The sequence below is a fragment of the Calliopsis andreniformis genome, chromosome 2 (genome assembly GCF_051401765.1).
Source record: "Calliopsis andreniformis isolate RMS-2024a chromosome 2, iyCalAndr_principal, whole genome shotgun sequence".
NCBI classification, from domain to species: domain Eukaryota; kingdom Metazoa; phylum Arthropoda; class Insecta; order Hymenoptera; family Andrenidae; genus Calliopsis; species Calliopsis andreniformis.
In genome coordinates this window covers 7,934,075-7,946,338 of record NC_135063.1, presented here as the reverse complement: position 1 = coordinate 7,946,338, position 12,264 = coordinate 7,934,075, and the positions used below count along the sequence as shown (strand labels likewise).

At 35.9% G+C, this 12,264-nt stretch overlaps 3 protein-coding genes across 3 annotated transcripts in view; 1 reads left to right on the top strand and 2 right to left on the bottom strand.

The window, feature by feature from the left end:
* Positions 1-89: 89 nt before the first annotated feature.
* Positions 90-9,086, bottom strand: Hel89b (histone acetyltransferase 1). Its single transcript, XM_076386773.1, has 15 exons — positions 8,954-9,086; positions 8,342-8,391; positions 7,734-7,981; positions 7,304-7,659; positions 6,863-7,217; positions 6,174-6,796; positions 4,973-5,751; positions 4,332-4,902; positions 3,609-3,906; positions 3,240-3,541; positions 2,842-3,155; positions 2,015-2,765; positions 1,442-1,717; positions 730-1,368; positions 90-646 (listed from the first exon to the last, which is right to left on the bottom strand). Exons 2-15 carry the CDS (start codon positions 8,350-8,352, stop codon positions 446-448), a joined length of 5,724 nt encoding a protein of 1,907 aa, XP_076242888.1. The 5' UTR covers positions 8,353-8,391; positions 8,954-9,086; the 3' UTR covers positions 90-445.
* An 860-nt stretch (positions 9,087-9,946) lies between these two features.
* Positions 9,947-12,264, top strand: part of Gbs-76a (Glycogen binding subunit 76A) — a 104,800-nt gene continuing 102,482 nt past the window's right edge. Inside the window, exon 1 of the transcript XR_013003275.1 lies at positions 9,947-9,993. The gene's annotated coding sequence lies outside the window, so the exon portion shown is untranslated. The remainder of the gene's footprint in view (positions 9,994-12,264) is intronic.
* Positions 10,460-11,666, bottom strand: Atpsynf (ATP synthase, subunit F). The gene is made up of 4 exons (XM_076391984.1): positions 11,468-11,666; positions 11,291-11,389; positions 10,831-10,947; positions 10,460-10,749 (listed from the first exon to the last, which is right to left on the bottom strand). Exons 1-4 carry the CDS (start codon positions 11,544-11,546, stop codon positions 10,721-10,723), a joined length of 324 nt encoding a protein of 107 aa, XP_076248099.1. The 5' UTR covers positions 11,547-11,666; the 3' UTR covers positions 10,460-10,720.

Sequence of the window (12,264 nt, the reverse complement as noted above, 5' to 3'; positions counted from 1 at the left end):
GTCATAGATTCTTTTGTTGTTAACTGAATTTGATCTGCGTGAGTTCACTTAGTAATATACAGGGCGAGACACTTGAAATTACCATTTTAATTTATATTAATACCTTCGTATTTAGAAAGAACATTTTTATGACTTTTTACATAACAGTCACTATACTGGCTACAGATATTGTACTTTCAAATCACTCTGAGTATTATTCGAATCTCAACAATTTTTTAATTCTTAAAAGTTTCGACAATTTTTTTTACATTTGTGGATTTGTGACTGAATAAGAGTATTTTCTTAAAAATATAAATTGTTTGTACTCTTTTTTTTTTTTTCTTCGTAAATCGAAGTAACAATTTTAAGTGCCTCGCTCACTCAATTTGATCAATTTCTAAATACGTATAAACATTGCTAGATTATCATGTAATTCAAATGATACTGACATATAATTGATAAGAGTTCACTGGTTGTCAGACTTCAAAGTTGATAAAAATGAATCAAAATCATATTCGTCGTCATACTGCTGTTGTTCCCATAATTCGGGAAGAATTTCTAGGACAGACCGACTAATACCAGGAACACCAGCAATTTTCGACATTGTATCATCCTGTGCATCTGATTTCTTTCCTTTCCCATTGTCTAACGAAAACAAGTCCAATAACTGTAAGAAATCATAAGTAAAGTTTTACCAAAAGTTAACAGATTTTTATTTGTAGTTTTCACACGATAATGTATACAAGTTACCTGATCGGTGGCCATTGTTTCCAGGGACGCATTCTCCGTCGAAATCACAGTATTTGCAGTAAGAAGTTTAAATTTCTGAAGTCCCATGATTTTTTCTTCCACTGTTGACCTCGTGATCAATCTATACACATTAACTACCTTCTTCTGTCCTATACGATGCGCTCGATCCATCGCCTGAAGATCTTTCATAGGATTCCAGTCATGCTCCACGAATATAACAGTATCTGCGCCAGTTAAATTCAGTCCAAGACCACCGACTTGTGTTGTCAATAAAAGAACATCTATCGATGGATCAGCATTGAAACGTGCTACCACGGAATGCCTTTGCGTTGCTGGTATACTTCCATCTAATCGAAGATATGTAACTGTCGGTAGATGTGTCCGTAGAAGATCCTTCTCCACGATATCCAGCATTGCTTTTAATTGGCAGAAGATCAGAGCTCGATGTTGGCTCACTAACTGTTGCTGCTGTGGCGGTTGGTTATCTGGCGTGCCGCTAGTGGCCACGGAATTGCGATTTTGTTGCTGTTGCGGCTGTCCTATACCACAATCCAACAGTAACTGTTTCAAGGCAGGTAATTTAGCTCCATGCTCTATGTCGGCTAATGTACTCTTTTGTTGTTTCAATGTGTTGGATACCTGGATTAAGTAATATAAATGTTGTTGGATTGATATCATGAGCAAGTAATTTTAATATAAATATAATACCAACCGTCTGATATAACGGGTGCTTTGGATTTAGAACCAATTTAGGATGATTACAAACATTACGTAGATATCGTAATGCTTCGAACACGTGACCTCCTTGCGGATCGTTCGAAGATGAAGTACAGGACGCAGACAACAAAGTAGCAGAATGTCGTGTACGAAAATCTTCGTATAATGTACGCTGTAGAGGTGATAAATCACAGTAATAATCTTGTGTGATTTTGGGTGGTAAATCTTGAAGAACGTCCTCTTTGTTCCGTCTAAGTAGAAATGGTAGAACCTATACCGAAATACATTATATTATTTGATATAATTCCTAAACATCTTAAAGAGAGGTTAGAAGTAAAGATACAGTAGAATTTCTTTAAATCATTTTCCAATTGTAAAATATATATATACAGTTTAACTAAAAAAATACAAGCTTTCTAATGAGATAGAATTGTCATTTGCATAATGTTTCTACAGACGAAAATGTCCTTGAAGAATTAAGTAATAATGTGTACAACAATGTTGTCTAGTGTTGTTTTAGTAGAATTGTATCTTAAAAATGCACTAAGAAATGAAAAATGAGTATTACCTGTCTATGTAATGCTTCCATAGCCAAAGCACCCGCCTCCTGTTCTTTTGGTCCAGCTTTCGGTTCTCTGCATGCTAGAATTGGACGTGAGTATTTTGCTGCGAATTGTTTTTCAGTGCCCAGAAAACCTGGCATTAAAAAGTCGAACAAGGACCACAGTTCAAGCACGTCATTCTGTACAGGAGTTCCTGACAATATGAGCCTGTGATTGGCGTGCAATCGTTTGGTCGCTTTTGCACTTTTCGTCTTCCCATTTTTTATAACATGACCTTCGTCGAGCACACAGTAATTCCACTGACGTGTCTCGAAGTAATCGATATCTTTTCGCACTATGTCGTAACTAGCAACGATCAGCCTATGGTAAGTGACCTTTGGTCGTAGTTTCTCACGTTCGGGAGGTGTACCAGCGTATTGTAAGACTAAAAGATCTTTAGGTTCGAAGAATTTTTCTGCCTCGTATACCCAATGTCCAGTTAACGTTGGTGGACATACTACTAAACTTGGTGGAGCATGAGGGTTACGATGATGATCTAAAGCTAGTATGCAGAGAGTTTGTAACGTCTTTCCAAGACCCATATCGTCACACAGGACACCATGAAGTCGGTAACGATTCAAAAAGTTGAGCCAGTTTAAGCCTTGACGTTGATAAGAACGCAATTCCGCGGCTACAGGAATTGGCAATTCTGTGTCTGGAATACTGCGTGGATTTAGAAGTTGTTCTAAGAACCGTCGTTCTTGAGCTTTCTTCTCTCTGGAAAAAAATCTCCAATTGTATCACACCGAAAAACATAATTACACGAAGTTTTCAAGAAATTAGATTTACTTACACTAAATCTGGCGGACACGAAATTGCACCAGGATCAAGAGGTAAAAGTTGTACGAGTGTTGCAAACGTGGCACTGCAGGCTAATCTCACAGCTTGATTTTGATCGCTCATACGTCCCAGTAAAGGAACCATAAAAAGTACAGCATAAGGGACTATGTTAACACCTAAACTCTCGACAAGGCAAGTTAAAGCTTCAGCTGCCCCTTGCCTTATAGAATCTACTTCAGTTGGTGCTGTTACTGTTGTTGAATATAATTTTTCTCCACCGGTTACTTCCAATAATGGTATTACACTTCGCGTCATATGTACTATAACCTACAAAAAATTGTTGAGTGATTACTCATTTTGTAAAATATTAAGTATGTATCTTATTTTAATAGATTCTATTGAAAATATTACTTTTTCTGTATCCAATGTCGCTAACACGGCAATACATCTCGCTGCCATGTGTCTAACAGCTTTATATGGATGAGCCAATAATTTACATAAGCATGAAAGACATTCCAGAGCAGGGGGTAATAAAGCTTTATCTAGGCTTGAAGCCATAATTTCTAAAACTTGTAAACCAAAAATTAATTGATTTACTTCCTCTTGAGTATTTTCACAACCAGTAATTTTTTCTTCCTCTCGTAATATACTTGGTAATATTAATTCCCAGAGGTATGGTAAACGTGTAGGTAATTGATCACCGAAAAGAGTAGCTATAAAAATGTGTATTATAAAGGATTTGTAATGGTAGTTATTTTATTTGTATTGTTTTTTACAAACCAATAGCTGTAAGTGCCAAAGTAGCTCCACGCCGACGCGTTCTGGCGGCTTTGGCTTCAGGTTCTTCACAAGCTAGTAATTCTTCTAGTGGGATTTCTGTCGCAGGTGGCCTACCAGGTCCTCTTCCACCTCCGATTCCACTGTTTGCCCCTCGATTATAAGCCACTCTTTCAGCATGTTTCTGTCTATTGCTTAAAGTAAGAATTCCGTCAAAAAGATCCGCGGCGTCTGCATCGCCACTTACACGAGGCGTAAATTCAGAGTCGGAGCATAGGAATGTACATAAATTGGTCGATATCTACGACATGAAATTTTTATGCAATCATTTATAAGAATTGTTACATCTATAGAATAGACAGAAATAATAATCATAACTAGACTGCGGATGTTTATGCAAATTCCTATTTTTATACATAGAATTAGGGAAACAGAACCTATATAAATACTTATTTAATCCTTTAAATATTATAAAATGTATTTATCTTTCGATTATTTCTACATTTTTCCACATCACTTGGATTAAGTCCTTTCTTGCACACTAAAATTTCCCATAAGTGCATGAAGGTCCACAGCCTAAACAAAACGCTTTTAGAGACGAATCTACAGACACATTTTAGAGGAATCTTTAAACTCTTTTCCCGAGAATGAATGTACAGATTCATCTCTAAGGCGATGTTTATTATATCCAATTTTTTTATATGAAACTATTTTCCTCTTGCATACCTTTGCATTAGGAGAGGGTTTTCTATCTACACAAAGGTCAACTAGGTACGACAAATGCTTTGCAGCTAATTTTTGTAACTCTTCGTTCTCTTCGCGTTTAATAGCCTCCATCAGCGGTTTCACCAATGGATTAAGTGGTTGTGGCGACGGAGGTAGACAATGCAACATCGTGGCCGCGCCAGCCAGCGCCGCCATCGACATAACATTGTAAGAAAGCTGCTGCGCTGCCGTGTCAGCGGCGCCGACTTCCAACGCTTTTCGTCGCTCCTCTAAACTCTCTATCAACTTTGGTTTCAGTTTAATCGTGCTGGGGCTGCCGCCAATGTTTCCACCCGGTCCACTGGAGCCAGTTGCATTGCCCATGACACAAAGCTCTGAAATCGGTTTCCCAGCAAGATTTGCAATTTGATCGAGCGTCATTACTCCCGATGCATCTATTGCGATAGGAATAGGTAATTTATAATGTTTGAGAGTGGCAATGTAATCACGACTGTCGTGTAATAGCCGAGTGAAAGATGCGGCGATCTCATCATAGTATACACATTCGTTTAAACACCCCAAGAGTTTGTCCCTTTTAAGCAAATACAATATTATTATAATTGCGCTATATATGAATAAGGTTAAAAGATTCATTTGTATACCTGAGAATATCCGGTATCGCGGGCGGTTTCATGTCGTTCACGGTCGCCCAGTGAGACATCGTTAACCCAGCGACGGTGCGTTGCAACGCGGAACGCGAGTTCAAGTGCGCTAGTAATACTTTAGCGTAACAAAGTGCAGGACTAGGTATGTCCGGTGTGTAAATAACACCTGGTGCTGGTTGTACTACGTAATGGGATAGTAACCCTAGCATTCGCGCGGCTCTACAACGAGCTTGTACTACGTTTGATTTCCTTATGTTCTGCGCCACAGTCTCTATTCCACCGATATACACTTTCAGTTCAGATACTGACTTTACGTTTCCACTTGCAGCGTTATTCCCTCCGTTGTTACTGGGATCTGATTGTCCATCGCAAGTGCCGATCACTTGGTTACTCTTGGTTCCTTTATTAAGAGTGCTTATTGCCATAAGTAAGTTCGGGTTAAATGGCACGTGTTCTGGTTGCATAGCAAGACAGAGCCATGTGCTGACAAGAGGGCACGCTGCGTGCAACAACAATTCGAGATCGCTTTGTACGACTAGATTTTCCCAAACACGTTCAGCTACGTCTTGTATGGCAGTTACGTGTTCGATCAATACGCGTTGGAAAACATGACGGAGAGCTTCTTGTAATACGAGTGCGCCCCCTTCGCCCCATCGTTCTTTCTTATTTTCATTATTAGCACCGTCATCTCCGGTTAATGTTTGCAGCGTTTGTAAGGTGGCTTTGCGTACGCTCGAACTAGAATGACTAAGAAATGGCCATAACCGTGGTAAAACCTATAATTGAATTATTTTGTGTCAGACTCAATAATAAATGAGAAATATTAGCGATAATAGCAATTCGATACCTTCATTTTAATATTACGTATTCGACAAAAAGGAAATTTTACAGGAGAGCAAAGAAAAGCTTTATATTTTATATAGTTACATGGAATACTTTTATATGAAGAGCTTTTGTGGCTAATAATACAATAGCTAGCAGCTACTTTTTAAGCTAACTATTAACTATTAGAAATTAAAAACAAGTAAATCTAATACGTAGTTTCAGCTAATGGTAAATTAAACTTGTAAGTAATTTTTTTGTTAAAATGATTTGATGCAGAATCAAAAATAAATGTAGAAACACTCAAAACTCAAATTTCGTTAAAAATGATACGCGGTATTAAAACAAAAGTACCGAACTGTTATTTGTCAATTACCTGTGACAATGGCTGAGGTGTAAGACAAGAGCGAGCTATAGGTAGTGAAAGTATAGCAGCTAGTAGCCCCATGAAACTATTGCATGCTGCTGCTAGATCATCTTGTTCACGCAACAGTTCCCACAGACGAATTACAATTGCTTCTAATTCTGATGGTTCTAATAATCGCGGTAGAGCAGATGCAACTGGTATCAATGCGCTAGCGGCGGCAGCGCCTACATCGTCAACAGGGTCAGAAAGACCTTTCATAGTGGCTGGAAAAACCCTTGGTAATATGTCATCTAATAGGTCGTCTCGTACGGCGAGTAAATACTTCAGTGCAAGTAATGCACCGTGCCTTGCTTCCCACTCGTCATGTTCTAAAAGTTTTAGCATTACTGAAAGTATTCCTATAATACCCTTATTTTTATTCCCATTGTTCTTTTGATTTGGCACTAGTAGCAAGAGAGACCCTAGCGCTTGAGCACATGTTTCTCGTACAGGCGCAACAACTTGGTCAGAAACAAAATCTCCAAATCTATCTAATCCTAGGACACATAATAACCGCAGAGCAGCATCGATAATCCATTGATAGTGGCTTTCTTCCATTTCCTCTGCAGTTTGATCTCTTGATTTACCTGCGCCTATATTGGATACCAATCAAAATTGAATACTACTATTATATTGCTGTTAATAGTTACTTTTAATACCTTTTCCATGAAGTTTTACAAGTTCTCGTAAAGCAGTCGCAGCTCCATGCCTCACTTCCCATTTCTGACTAAATAAATCTTGACAAAGACTCTCTGCGAATGATTCTAGAGGCCAATCTATTACAGAATCTGGCCAACAACCAGTACTATCTGGTACTCCGTTTGTCGACTCAGTCTGTGCATTGCAGTTGAGGTTCATCTCTGATGAGATTACTTCTTCCAATTTTATTTTTTTATTTAGTATTTCTCCTGTACTGTTAATAGGAGATTGGACATTCGAATTATTCTGATAATCGTCCGTGCCGCGATGATCTTCTGGTTCTCGTGAACGTTGTTTCGATACTGACTGTCGTGCCTGTATTTGTAAAATAATGCATGAACATTTTTCATTCACAATTTACTATATTTAAAAGGAGTTGGCATGAAGATGTTATATATTACCTTACGTTTAGCTCTATTCATTTCACGTCTACTAAGTCCGCCGGGTTCTTTCAGAGTTTCACCAACAGATATTTTAGCCTGTGTGTTCGAGGTAGGTGGTAAAGCTACTGGTGTAAGATCTTCAGCAGTGAACAACTCTGATGTATCAACGCCCATTAAACGTGGATGAAATCCTAATTTAGCAGCAAGTTTTTCCTCTTGATTAGGAAGTGGCATTTGTTCTCCATCAGTAGCAATTAAATCATACTCGCTGCCTTCTGACCCAGTGAGATGTGAGCTACGTGCTAAGACTTTTTCCATGTCAAAGTCTTCTAAATTTAATCTATTATTTGGTACATGTTTTCTTGTTTCTCCATCTAGCAACAAAGAAGGTGCATAAATTTGTAGTTCAACGCATTAAATTATAATAATAACAGAAGGAATTAATCACCTGCATGTGCTTCCTTTTTAATATGATGCGGATCCCAGGTAGGAACTTGAGCAAGTATTGCTTGCACAGCTTGTGCAGCTGAAACCCTCGTGTCCCATTGTGGAGACTTTAAGAGTGTGGAAACTCTTGCTAATAGATGATGTAAATCATGCGGATGTAATCTCTGTGCTTCTCCTAATTGTTGTGCAGCAGCTCTTTTAGTTACTGCATTTGTTCCTGTTTCCAGCAGTATAAACAATCTATCTAGTCTGTGGAAATAATTTTTTATAAATGTACACAATTCATTATTACTGATACAATTAACACCTATTTTATTATAATTATATTTTATATTCTCTTAACTAATTTTATGAAACTAAAATCATCTTAAGTATACATATTTAAAATTTAAGAAAGCTATAAATAATACATAACATTATTTAGCATTCACTGCATATTGTATAAAATAAAATCTTTATATCAGTTTGTTAACATAACAGTGATATTTTATGCTTTTTTGAACCAATATTTAATGCCTGTGCCATTAAAAATATCACATCTGCACAAATATTTATATCATTCTCTAAATAATTATTTATAATTCAACTAATTAATTATCAGCGATTTACCTTGATGTCATGTTTGCATATGTTATTGATCAATGAACAGCTGTGAATACCTGAAACAAAAATAAAAGTATATACATATATATCTTTCCACAGACACTATCAAAATCAATAGTACTTTTAAACCATAATACATTTATCCCAATCTCCACAGGGAATGATAATAAGTATCTCCATAAGACTGCTTCAGAAACAGCAGTCAGTGTATCACTCATAATGTGCTTTTATCGCGAAATTAGACACAGGAGATCGGTAACAAGAGTACTGAATTCTCCAGCTGTGTGAGAGAAAAACAGAACAGAGGAAACAGTGTAGGGGTCTCCGGGTCATTTATTATTCGTTCGTTTCGAAAAGGGACAACGACACACGTGATATGGTACAATTGTCAACTCCAACGAAAGTTTGCCGCAGTTAAGTTGACGAGGCGGAGTTGATAGATGACATCTGTGAAGACGCGCTTTCCAATCGGTCCAGGGACTCGATGGCATGTGTACCGCGGGACTTCGGTGCAGTCTAACGAATTTTAATTAAAAAGATCCGACGAAATACGTTAACGTAGGGGATGTTGCGTACAAACGCAGTACGCTCATAAATAAATAGTGCGCCTAAACATACCTGATTTCGAAATACTATGTGCCCGATCGTAATGGTTCAGCCGACCCGCATAGCCGTTTCCCACTGTACAGATTCCTCAAAAATTACATTACGATGTACATTTCGAAAAAGCGGACAGATAGGCGGACTATTTGTCAAATTTTTCGGAGAGGAACGCATGTTACAAGCATCAAATTTATACTGACAGCCATATTGCAGGGGAACCTGACTTTTGTCCCCCGATTTTGCTCTCATTGGCGGATCGCACGCGTCTCACCGATCGATCGACCAATCAAGATGCTCTTCGTGCAATGATCGCATCAAATTGCGCACACTTCGTGCATTGGGCGAATTTATGCCGCGTACACATACTTACCGGATGCATCGCCCGCTCCAGAATTAATTTGCAGTACGCGAAGAGGTGTTGAGTGTGAATGCGTTGCTACGACCTTAGGATTGTCTGTTCCATCTTCTTGTTTTCTCTGACCGGTATGGCTTTCAATTGTTTGTACAATCAAATTTATCGACATTCTGCGCGTCACTTGAAAATGAGTTCGTACTATGGTTTGCTTATGATACGATCGTCATGATTCGTTAGTGTGAATGATATATTTTGAAATGTGATTTATAATTTTATAGGCACACACTTCTCTAACTTGTACATTAATTACAATTTATTTTTGGAGTATTTGAAATTTTTACTGGTTGCTTTGTATAAAAGAGTTCTTAACTTTGAAATATTTAGAACAATAATATGGTAGAATCGTGGATAATCACGTGTATGTTACTATAATAATATTGTATACAATTCTCTACATTTTTTGGAGTATATTTGTATTCGTTAAAGTTTTATAAAAATATGTGAAAGATAACACGAATGCCGTATTTTTATCTAAGAATGTAAATAAAATGTAATTTAAATATGTGACAGGTACTTCTGTAAAATGAGAATTTGAATTTCGCGCCATTGTAAGATATTTGGGTTATTTGAATCGACTCACGTTCGACGCAATAATTTGAAGCATAGAAATTATACTATTTCTGGAGTTTATTGTGTCGCTGTAAGTAGACTTTTACATTATATTATATATAAATTTAGTATATTTTTAATTTATTTGGTATTATAGCAATGAATGAAGTTTATAACACAGAAATTTAAAACATTTGGACTTACCATGCATTCAGCATTTCTCGAAATATATTCTAATTTTCCATTTTAACGTCTTTAAAAAGTTCATTCTTTTTCTTGTTTGAGAAGTTGCGAAGTTTATTGTTGTACTAAGTTCACGTAATGAAATATTTACATTACCTTCTTGTTTATCCCAACTTGATGGTAAACCAAATTATTATTATTATGAGCTTTTGTGAAAAGCTTATGTTATTGTTTTAACATTCAGTGTAAGTTAGTTACATATTATAACAAAAATTATTTTTGTTCATAACTCAATTCATTTTTCAAGTAAAAGTATAAGGTACAAAAACTGAGTTAAAGTACTTGATGGGGGGTTAACAGAAAGTACAGATAACTTTAATAGTAAATTATAGTTTGTATATTTTGCAACAAATGTATTTTCTTAATTATTCATAAAAGTAAGTGTTTTATGATACTAACACAACAGATTCATATAACCAGTGAAAATATCATTGAAAATGTTTAAACAATATTATACCCAATTACATATTTGAAAGATATTTATTTAATTTTACAAGTATTTAAAATTTTGTTTAAATTAACTAATGCGTATATCAATGATGATCTATTTTGACTGAATGTATCTTCTATAACATTTAATGATATTTATAATGCCTGTGGCCTCCTAAAAAATTGAAACAAACAATTTTAAAGTGTTTTATCATAATATAATGAAAAATTATTAATTTAAAGACAAACAACTTACTAATACGGAAGTAATTGAGGATATAAAAGAATATTGATGCTCCAACAGCAACTTGGAAAACTGGAGCAACGCCTGTCTTCTTAGGTTGTACGTATTTCATTTGCCAGCGCCAGAAAGCTATAATTTATTCACAATTTCATATTAAATAATACTTCAATATTTATACGTTATGAATGTTCTACAATAGAATAAAAGAACAACCATAAATTTCAATTCTTCCATAGAAATACCTGAGAAACTTAATGTGCCAATGTATGAGAATTATAAACAAATTAATATAAATAATTTTCTATGAATTTGGAACAAACAAAAATGAAACAGTTCAAATGTTTTTTATCAAAGCACAGAAAAATACTTAAACTGTGTAACAATATTACTGAGATGAGAGACTATAAAATGAGGCAGTTGTTATGCAATTTTTGAGCTATAACATGGCTACTTTGTCAGAGATAATATGTACCTCGGGAAAACAATCCCATGAATGGACTGATCCCTTTATTGCGTCTTCCCATCCACGAACCAATTTCACCCAGTTTCACTTCACCGAATGGTGTGTCAGCTATAAATGAATATTTTACTTGTAATTAATTAATTTCCAATGGAAGGACTAGTAAGAAGACAAGGTGGTATAACTTACGTTTTCCATAATACCGAGAAGGATCGTAGGGACCGTGTTTTGCTGGATCGTAATCCACAGGATACTCACCCCAAGCCATTTTTAACGCAATAAAGGGACGACAATAGGAAAAGACTGAATGCTATTAAGAAATAATCGAATCTCAGTCGGCACGTATATCAATGGAGAATCGGTGCCATTCGGAGATTACTTCGGGTCACTTCAGGAACAGAATACGCAACGTTTTGCGAAAAAAGTCCCTATACTACACGGATTGCAGTGCCTTAATACCATTGATCTTTTTATGTTGGTATACGACTTTCCACTGTAGGGAGATTCTGTGAGTACTTGAACCGCGCTATCTTTGAGCATAAACATTATTCGCCATCTGAGTGGAGTCAGTGATACTAAGGTTTTTTAATTCATATGCATATTTATTAGTCCTTGGTCTAGCTAAAGTTATAGTGGCAGTAGTAGCAATAATATTAATAATACATTTAGGATAAATAATTGAGGGACTATCTGATTGTGAGTATAGAAAAATTCTTATTTGTAAGGTAAGAATATTTTTTTTAAATGATTATGGTACGTTTAAATTTTTCGATTAAAAAAATTTATTTGTTTTATGAAACAATGTATACAGGGTATATACTCTGTATATCTATTAAAATTACATTATGGTTAAATTAAAGTCGCTAATTATGTACCCTGTCTTTTACAATTCTATTAACATATTACAGTTGTAATATTCAATGTAGTTAAATCCTTGCTTTATTACAATTTTTATTGAAATGTGATAAAACAAAGGGTTAAATTAA

Coding starts and splice junctions, on each gene's coding strand:
- Atpsynf (XM_076391984.1), bottom strand. CDS start 11,546: ATGGCTTGGGGTGAGTATCCTGTGGATTACGATCCAGCAAAACACGGT. Junction 10,948..11,290: donor CATGGGATTGTTTTCCCGAG/GTACATATTATC, acceptor AATAAATTATAG/CTTTCTGGCGCTGGCAAATG. Junction 10,750..10,830: donor CCTCAATTACTTCCGTATTA/GTAAGTTGTTTG, acceptor TCAATTTTTTAG/GAGGCCACAGGCATTATAAA.
- Hel89b (XM_076386773.1), bottom strand. Junction 5,752..6,173: donor CACCTCAGCCATTGTCACAG/GTAATTGACAAA, acceptor ATTCAATTATAG/GTTTTACCACGGTTATGGCC. Junction 3,542..3,608: donor TTTGGCACTTACAGCTATTG/GTTTGTAAAAAA, acceptor ACATTTTTATAG/CTACTCTTTTCGGTGATCAA.